The sequence below is a fragment of the Cheilinus undulatus genome, linkage group 21 (genome assembly GCF_018320785.1).
Source record: "Cheilinus undulatus linkage group 21, ASM1832078v1, whole genome shotgun sequence".
In the NCBI taxonomy this organism is placed as follows: domain Eukaryota; kingdom Metazoa; phylum Chordata; class Actinopteri; order Labriformes; family Labridae; genus Cheilinus; species Cheilinus undulatus.
This window is the reverse complement of record NC_054885.1, coordinates 11,458,117-11,468,028: the sequence shown is the minus strand read 5'-3', so window position 1 is coordinate 11,468,028 and position 9,912 is coordinate 11,458,117. Positions and strand designations below refer to the sequence as shown.

General features: G+C 40.5%; 1 protein-coding gene across 2 annotated transcripts in view; it reads left to right on the top strand.

Moving 5' to 3' along the window:
* The first annotated feature begins 3,585 nt into the window (after positions 1-3,585).
* Positions 3,586-9,912, top strand: part of LOC121529326 (protein kinase C beta type-like) — a 172,738-nt gene continuing 166,411 nt past the window's right edge. For both annotated transcript variants that reach the window (XM_041817134.1, XM_041817133.1), the window contains exons 1-2: positions 3,586-3,978; positions 5,981-6,012. In XM_041817134.1, coding sequence (XP_041673068.1) covers positions 3,800-3,978; positions 5,981-6,012 — 211 coding nt within the window. In that variant the 5' untranslated portion in view covers positions 3,586-3,799. The remainder of the gene's footprint in view (positions 3,979-5,980; positions 6,013-9,912) is intronic.

Below are 9,912 nucleotides of genomic sequence, written 5' to 3'. Positions count from 1 at the left end.
CTTTATCATAGCGGGGTGCATCAGAAAGTCATTCCAGCTGTTGTCATGGTGATTTAGGATGTTGTCTGACCGTTTACAAAGGAAAAAAAAATCCCCAAAGTTGTTTATTCCACTCGTGGTTCTGCTCTCACTGTGAATTCTCTGGAGTCGTACGACCAAAATACCAATCATGCCAGAAATCCTCCTGACCAGTTGGGAGCAGGTATTAAGGTCGTAGTCAGGCTGTGGTTGGCCGTCGTACCCCCTGTACACAGCACGACAAACGACGCCTGATCCAACTGAAAGTCGGCCTAACTTCAGAGTGAGTCGTGCGACTCAAAATTCGTGGCTTAATCTCAGGAAAATCACACAGTGTACACCTGGCTTTACTGCTAAAACGTCAAAGATCCAAAAGGTTACAACATTCACCCAGCAGTCTCACAATTAGTGAAATGAGAACCACCAGAGTGCAGTGAATGCATCTCAGGTGTTTGTAGTATAAAGACATGTGTGTCTGGAAGGTCCGGTCATTGGTTAATCAGTATTCCCGGCTACCATTACACCATCAGCAGCATCATGCTGTGGGGATGCTTCTCAGTACCTGGCCCTGGAAGGCTTGTAAAGGTAGAGGGTAAAATGAATGCGGCAAAATATAGGAAAATCCTAGAGGTCAATCTTATGCAGTCTGCAAGAGAACTACGGTTTGGCTAATTAGCTTATTACTGGTATTAAAGACTTAAAAGTCCCAGTGCTGTTGTAATCTTTATCAGCACTCTTGGAATTCCTCTTTGGATTAGTAGTGCCACGGTTGCCAGGTCTGCAGTTGTCCTCTGGAATTAAACTAATATTTATGTACTGTACTGGTCAAGTAGACCTATTCTGATGTCATGTGATTGAAAAATAAACTCAGTATCAATTTAAAACAACTTTGTCTATGCTCAAACCGTAATAAATCAACAAGCAGATACCAATGCCTGCCTCACACAACCAAATACACATGCACACACTGAAACACAGTCCTTCTCTGCTGACACCCGAACAGATACAGACGCAGCACTGCTGCATTGTATGCCACCTCCCTGCCCTCATTAAAACATAACTAGTGAGGCAAGAAGTGAAAGTGCCTACAACAACAACTAACAAGCTTGCTAGTGACTACTGCATAGAAACATGAGGCCCGGTACATAGACGAAATATGGAAAGAAGTACACAAACAATTGGAAAAGGAACCAACATTATAAGGTGTTCAGATTGAAATTAATGCATTTGAAGAAAAGAGCTACACTGCTCAAAAGATTAAGGGAACACTGAAAATAAACATGGATTCAAAGCTGTGTTATACTGGTGTTCCACAAGTTGTCCTTATATTTTAGCAGTATGTGTGCTGCAATATCGAACCAATTACTTAAGCAATTTAGATTTAAAATATGTGCAGGTATATACAAGTAATTTATGGTGCTATTTTGAAAATAGCCTATTACAATACATTTGGAACTGTTAGCAAATCTAAGATATTTTCAAGGCAAAATGAACGTTGTGGTAGAGGTTTTCCGGCCTTATTTTAAATGTCTGATTTGTGCTAGTTTTTGGGCTGGCTTTAGTTGTTGTTTGGCTATTTTTTTTTTTTTTTGGCCATTGGGCCGTTTTTTACACACAGACCTGGCAATCCTATTGGGTAATAATCCATTAACAATGACATTCTTGTGTTTCCTGTGATATACCATACCCAATGTAAAGGTTTTGACATCACATTAAAATACATCTCATTAGGATTTGTGTAATTCAGTGTTTAAATTTCCTGACTACCTGAAATGTATCAGAAAGGACTGATCCAGTGGTAGACTCAGGATGTCTGAGAGGCAGGGGTGAAAAGGGGCACCTGCTGTATGCAGAGGAGCAGCAGCTGAAAGGGTACACACAAGGACATTTTGTCGAGCAATGTCCAATTGGAAATGCCTGGAGAGCACTTTATCTTGTTCTATCTGCCCAATAAGGGCATCCAAAAGGGCACTTTATCTTGTTCTATCTGCATAATAGGGTCATCAAAGACAACACTTTATCCTGTTTTATCTACCCAACAGGGGCATCCAAGAGGGGATTTTATCTTGTTCTATCTCCATAATAGGGTCATCCAAGAGGGCACTTTATCATGTTTTATGTACATAATAGGGCCATCAAAAACAACCCTTCATCTTAATCTATCTGGCCAATAGGGCTATCCAAAAGGGCACTTTATCTTGTTCTATCTGCACAACAGGGCCATCCAAATGGCTCTTTATCTTGATCTATCTGGCCATTAGGGCTATCCAATAAGGCACTTTATCTTGTTGTATCTGTCCAATAAGGCCATCCAAGATGGCTCTTTATCTTGATCTATCTGGCCACTAGGGCTATCCAATAGGGCACTTTATCTTGTTCAATCTGCCCAATAGGGCCATCCAAGAGGGCACTTTATCCTATCTGCCCAATATGGCCATCCAAGAGGGCACTTTATCTTATCCTATCTGCCCAATAGGGCCATCCAAGAGGGCACTTTATCCTATCTGCCCAATAGGGCCATCTAAGAGGGCACTTTATCTTGTTCTATCTGCCCAATAGGGCATCCAAAAGCTTCCTTTGTCCTGTTTTATCTGTCCAATAGGGGCATCCAAGAGGGCAGTTTATCTTGTTCCATCTGGCCAATAGGACTATCCAAGAGGACATTTTAGCTTGTTCTATCTGCCCAGTAGGGGCATCCAGTAGTGCACTCTGTAAGGTAGTGTCCAGTGGAAGAGCATCTTTAAAGGGCTCCTTATCTTGTTTTGTCTGCCTAATATGGAAATCAAAGAGGGAATTTTATTTTGTTTTGTCTGTCTATTCGGGGTATCAAAGCGTTCACTTTGTTAGTAAGAGCCTTCTGCCCCCCCCCCCCCCCCCCCCCCAGTCCACCAGTGGACTGATCCAGCATTTTGCATTTAACAAACATTTATTTGTGATTTAATCTTCCCTTTGTGTAGGCTTGGAAAAAATGCTTCTTCACCTTTTTTGTGTATCATGGCATATTCACTAACATCAGACCTGTTGCCAGTAAATCACACCAAAAGTTGTTGCTTTTCACATTCATACACTGAAACACCCCAGAGTGATACCTCAATGTAGGCTCTCTACTGGGAATGCTCACGCCTGGCTTGGCCACACCAAACCTTCCTGTGTTCCTAAATAAACTCACTTTAAACAAAACACTACATCTTTTGCCAATAGAACCTTTTATAAATGTATCCTAGAGTTAAAAATGATCCTATGAATGGATGGTGGAAATGGACTTCTTAAAATAGCCTTTTTATTGTGAAGCAACCCAACCTGCTTGTTGAATTCTTGGTATTCTAAAAGTCAGCTTATTTTTAGTCACATTAAGGGAACTAATTAAACTGCAATTTTAGGTAGACCCCGTAGAGAGATAATTGAGCTTTTACAGCTCAGAGTCTCCAAATGATACTTTGCTTTAATGCCAGGGAAAAGAAAGTTAAAGCCCCCTCCTCTCTCTCGCTCTATCTCCCTCCCTCCTCTCTCTCTCTCTCTCTCTCTCTCTCTCTCTCTCTCTGATTGTCAGACTCTCCGAGCGCTGACAAGAAAAGGAGGAAGCAGAGGGAGAGCAGCACGGCTGACAAGATAACTACTAAAAACAAACAAACTACCTAAAACCCACAATTTTACACTCTTCTTCTCGGACACGTCTACAGAAACGACTTTTTCAGCAGCAGAATAAACGCTTTACAGGCGCCAACAAGTCGCGTTGGTTCGGTAAAGTAGAGGTAAAGACACCCGCACAGGTAGCCGGAGAATGGCAGACTCGGCGGCGGCCAACAGCGACGGGGAGGACGGACCCCGCGAGCCCATGCGGGGCTTCGCGCGCCAGGGAGCCCTCCGTCAGAAGAACGTGCACGAGGTGAAGGACCACAAGTTCATCGCGCGCTTCTTCAAGCAGCCGACCTTCTGCAGCCACTGCACCGACTTCATCTGGTGAGGAGTGGACACAGGGAGGGATGGATGGATTTAGTTAACGTTTTTATCGAATTAAATCACATTTATTCTCATTTTTTACATTTAAACACATTTTATTGACATTGTTTTAAGGTATCCCATTTAAAGTAGTGGCTCAAGTAACACCTGGTGGTATTGAGCTCAGGTTGGCATGACTTAATGACAGCTAAATGAGAGCAGGTTAGCTGACCCTGTTTATAATTAGGACAGAAAGGCTGGAGTGTTTGCTAATAGCCTGCAGTCGGCTGAGTTATAACTGCATAGCTTCCTACAGTCATGAAAAAACAGGATTAAAACAAGATAACACTGCAGCATACTATGTTGTGTTTGTTTTCTCCATAAGGTTTGCCATGTGTGGTAAAAGGAGCGCACCCTCCCCTTTTTCTCAGCACAGCATGCTCTGCCCCTCCCACCAAAACAGCTCTCACTTTAATTTAAGTGAGGAGCAGAGGGAGCTAAAAAAGCAAGCAAGCAAGTTAAGGACGACATGTCGTTGGTTGGCAATAAAAGGGAGAAGGCCCAGATCACGATTGTGGCTGCCCCTGAGGCATCATGGGAAATGTATTGAATCATTCGCATATGTGCATTTGTCCCCATTTAATAAATCTAGTAATGATTATGATTTAAAAAATAATAAGGCAGCTCTGTTTGATAGAGTTACATCATTAAATTTATGTCAGGAATAAACAAAGTGGGAGTGTTGCACCAGTTGCACAGTTTCCTCAGAATAAACATCGATTTCATCTTTATTTCTGCACTTGTTGATTCTATATCTGTATGGTAGATGGGAGGGAAGACGGAAAGATATGTGGGCCGCTCCGATTAAACAAAAAAAAAAAAAAAAGAAGGAATAACCGCAGACCTTTGTTTGATAATATTAGTAGGCAGAGGAATGGAGAGAGGTTGAGATGAAAAATGAAAACCGTCCAAAAAGAAACCCAGTGAAAATGAGTGAAATGCTGCCAGGAGGAATAACTTGAGCGGCAACAAAAAAAAAAAAATGTGTTTCACACGGGGTCAAACATCCTCCTCCTGCTCTTCTTAGTCCTCCTTCTTGCTTCATCTTCATCCTCTGCAGACATGCCACCATGCAGCCCACCAGGGTTTACTAGACAGTGACTGCGCTCGGGTTATTAAATGAGTTTCCGGCTCTAGGTTGGCCTAATTTGTCCCGTTTATTATTATCTGCACTGTGCGCTATTCCCAAATCAGACATTATTTAAGGCCTGTGATGGGCTTTTTAATTTGTGAATGGCTAAATGGTTTGACCTAGAAGACTGTTGGTATAATGGGATGGTCTCACTGGTTGTAAATACCTCTAAATAGAGGAACACTGTGCACCCTGTGTAAAGGCTTGACCTGTTTAGTCTATCTATCTATCTATCTATCTATCTATCTATCTATCTATCTATCTATCTATCTAGGTCAATAAACATAATGAATAACAGCAATCAGAGCACTGCATGATTTCACACCCCGACAGATTATGTATTTGTATCCAGAAAATGCAAATGAGCCGAGCTCAAGCTGAGTTCACTTCAGTGTGTGTGCATGAGTGCGTTTGTGTGTGTCTCATCCCAGCATTCCCCATACCATGGACTAGGTGTGGCTGACCATTTCGCCCTGGGGCAGGCGCTGCAGACCTGCCCGACAAGACAGCATGAGCGTGTCAGTGTTAGTGCAATGGTCTAAATGACCTCAGCATACTCACCATTGTGTTCATAGATTAATCGAAAAGTTTGCCTGTATACTACAGTGGGTGGGTGGGTGCATTTTAATTTCTGCCCTTTGGAATAGAAAGCTTTGGCGCCCCGCGGTAGCTGCAGATAGTTCTGACATTTGCCTCGACGCAAATGTCTCAAGGCGAGTCGGAAAAGGGTTCAGGTTTCCTTTGAGTCTTCTCTCTCTCGCTACACGTGTGTTAGCGTGCGCTTCTGTGCCTGTAAAATGTTTAACCTGTTTTCTGTGTGTTCCTCCACAGGGGTTTTGGCAAGCAGGGATTCCAGTGTCAAGGTAGGTGGATTAATCCACGACACACATGCAGACCTTTTGGTGCTGCTCCATTGCTTAATGACCCACGGCAACTTTTCCACTCTAGATTTCTGTCATTGTTTAACTAAATGATCTCTGTTTCTCTTTTTAGTACTCTCATTTGTCTCTTTCTATTTTTTATGCTTTTGAGGTTAAAATAGCAAGAGACTTAAACTTCTAGACTCGTCCTTCTTTTTTCCTTTTCTACCTATTTCTTTTAATATATTTCTCTTCTCCATCTTCCCATTTCTTTGAATTCAGTTTCTTTCTTTTATCTTTTCTTCTAAATAATTTGTCCTCTGTCCCCGTCTTTCTCTTAAGATTCTGAGCTCTTTTCCTGATATTAAAGTCACTATTCGATGTTGAAAATACCTAGCTGTGTACCCTTAATGCCACTTGGACTCATGAAATCAAAATCCCCTTGCACACTTGAATGTTTGACAACTTCTGGAAAATTTTCCTTGACATTTTCTTGAGTTTCCCTTACATGCATGTACCTAACAGTGGGAGATTTTCCCAAAGCGGTTAAAAAAGCTGCATTTGAACATAAATACATTTTGTTATCATTTAATTTAGGGTTTTTATACCTTTATGAAATAGGAGGACCATGGATAGAATTGGAAACAGGAATGAGAGAGCAGGAGAAGGAGCCAGACGTTGGGCTTGAACCTGGGCCGCCTACATACAAGGGGTGCAACCTTACCACTTGGCCATCTACGCCCCCACATAACCACATTATTCAAGAGTACAAAGGACATTCTGGCAAGCAGAAAAGAGTATTAAACAGCTTCATTATGTGCACAAATATTGCATTGATAGACAAAGTAGACAAAAGTAAACTGCTCCCATATAACAAAGCCTGAATTTCCCTTTTTGACGTTGCATTTCAACATTTCATGATATTCTATTTATCTATGCTTAATTGTCATTTTACTGACCCAGGTTTGAATGCATCATTCTGGAGCCTTATGCCACTGTTGTTAATTAGCTAACTAGCTTTCATCCTGCCAATTTCCATACCAATTTCAACATTGAAATGCCATTTTTAATTAGCAGGACAACGTTTGGATGCACTTACTATGACTACTTTGAGAGGACGAGGACACCCACAGCAGATGTTAGTTGAGTATCCACCCCAGAGGAAGCTGAGGCTCATGCATATTGTTTGAAATTGATGCATAGTGGCCATTCCTTTCCTTGAAAGAATTTTTTTTGCAACAGTACCCTATATTTTTTGCTTGGAATGCACAAATTTATTGGCATAATAGGGGTATCAGCAAGCATTAGCTTTAAAAGTAAATTATCAGGGCATAGATGGCCCAGTGGTTAAGTTGCACCCCATATATACGGGCAGCCTGGGTTCAAGTCCGGCCTGTAGTTCCGTTCCCGCATGTCTCTTTTCCCTGTTCCAATACGATCCACTGTCCTCTTCTGTCAATAAAAGCATAAAAAGCCCCAAAGTAAATCTTAAAAAAAGAAAAGGTAAATTATCATACTGGCAGATATGACATTTTCTGCAGATATTTACAGCTAAAATTGTGGATGAACATTTTGCCAGTAGATATAGTGTTGTAGTCAGGACCACACTCTCTGAAACTAAGACAAGCCTGGAATGAGACCATAAAAATCAATGAAAAAACATCATTACAAGGTTGAACAGGAGAAGTACTCCCTCTTAAATTGTAGTGTGCTTTTGAATTAATTTGATCACAAAAAACAAGGTGTCTGCAACTCTGTCTTCAAAGCACCACAATGCAAAAATCTAGAATCTTAGCAAATATGTCAAACTAACTTCTTGTCAGAAATAAATCCTTACATGTGTTAAAAGACACTTACAAGTTTTGAATATCTGCAAATGTTTGTCTAGATTTGTCAGGTGAATGAGACCTAAGAGATATTTCCAACAAGCAAAAAGATCTGCAGGTGTCCGACACGTAAGGTACTTGAATAGATTTTGGAGGCGTAACTGTCAGTGACCTAATGGCTGTTTTAAGTCAAATTACATTATTTATTTCGGCTAGTCTGAAACAAGACCAAGTAAAAATGTGCTTGATTCCGAGACAAGACCATGACATTCAAAATGTGGTCCCAAGATGAGTCAGGAGACCAAGAGGTTCTCGAGTACTGTGACACCAGGTAGGGCCACCTAGTGTTATTGGCACAATTTCAATATCAGCACATTTAAGTTGAAAAGGGAATTATGGCATCAGCTGATATGAAAATTTCTCAACGATATTTTGGCTATGAAATTCTGCCCATATCAGCTGTAAATACTGGCTTTATGAACAAATAAGTGGAGAAACAGGAGTGGAATTTAAGGCGAGACCAGATTCTCTATTGCCTAAGGACTGAAATTTGTTAATTGGTTCATCCTTAAAATTTCAATTATGTATTTTAAGGACTGAAGTCTTAGGTCTGAACTGCATTTAAATATCAGTATCAGTTAAACTTAATTTGGAAATTTTAGAATTCCGAATATTGGCAAAAACAAAACATAACAATACTGTGCATCTCCACCAGTAGGGGATGTTCTTTTAAAGGAAATGCCTGTTTTACTCTAGGCAACATACAAGAAAATTCTAAGATTCCAAGATGGTTCTAGATGTGCATTTGTGTCTCTTAGCTTGATGCTAACATAAAATGGAACTCACCATTAACAGGCTGTCAGATTTAGCATTGCTTCATGCTGATTTTAACTTTTTATTTTCAACAGTTTCCTTTTTTTTACTTGATACCACTGAGATATGATGATTTAATTGTTCATTTCAGCAGCTCAGTTGTGTCCCCTGCTTTTTTCTTCTTTTGCTATTTAATGGCAGTAAACAAACAGTTTTCTGGTTTCTCTACAGTGACCATTAGGTGGCGCTATATTCAAACCAGGCACCAGTAAGGTGTAGTTTTAAATAGAGATTATAGTGGGAAGAGCCATCTGTATCGGTATTGAAATCAATATCAGCAAAAATTGGTTTGGAAGTATTGGCATTTTGGAAAGCGGCAAATATCAGATGTTGTCTATCCCTTATTGAAGTGACTGGGTTTAAATGGCATGACATAACTCAACATATATTATATTACTTTATAGACTTTATAGCCACATTGAGAAACTCCAACATAATTGAATTTTGGGGGTTTTAAAAATGCTGAACCAGGACCACAACATGATTGGTTTTCCATCCCTGTCTTTTCACGCTTATGGGGAAATTTCCACTTATATTTCCTGCTGCATTTGCATGTTGGCTCAACCTGAATTTTTAAACACATCAAGGTTTTTAGCATTGAGGTGAGAAAAGCTGGCCTTTTTGGATTCACACATACAGCTTAACACTAATTTCAGGAAATTTTCAGGAATGAAGTCCATGTGTGAAAGAGGCTAAGACATGCCACTCAAACTCCCTGATTTGTAGTTCATTCAAGGCTATTCAGTCAGACAGTCTGAGTCTCTTATCATCAAAGTATCAATATCTTTTAGTTGATTTTTTTTGGTCATACAGCAGCAGTGAGTTTATCTTTCATATGAATAGATTCATCTACAATGAGTGGGAAAAGTCTCTGTGGGAAACTACATAATGCAACAGAGACAAGTCTGGAAGTGGAGGCAGGACTGCCGCTTGATTCTTGGTGAAGCATGCTGTAGGTGTAGTTTAAGTTATTGATGGAAAGAAGGTGAACTAAGATGTGGAAGGAAGTGACTCAGCATGAAACACTTCCAGCCATACAGTCAAAAGTGTATTTATGTAAAATATGTGTCAAAAGTAAAAACAAGTCAGTGTTTTCTCAGAATATAGTCAGTCACAGTTGCAAATAATATGAGTACACTGGTTCATTCAGTTGCCCCAGGAAGCCATGTAAGTGTGACACTGGTGGCTGAAGTGAAGGGCAGGA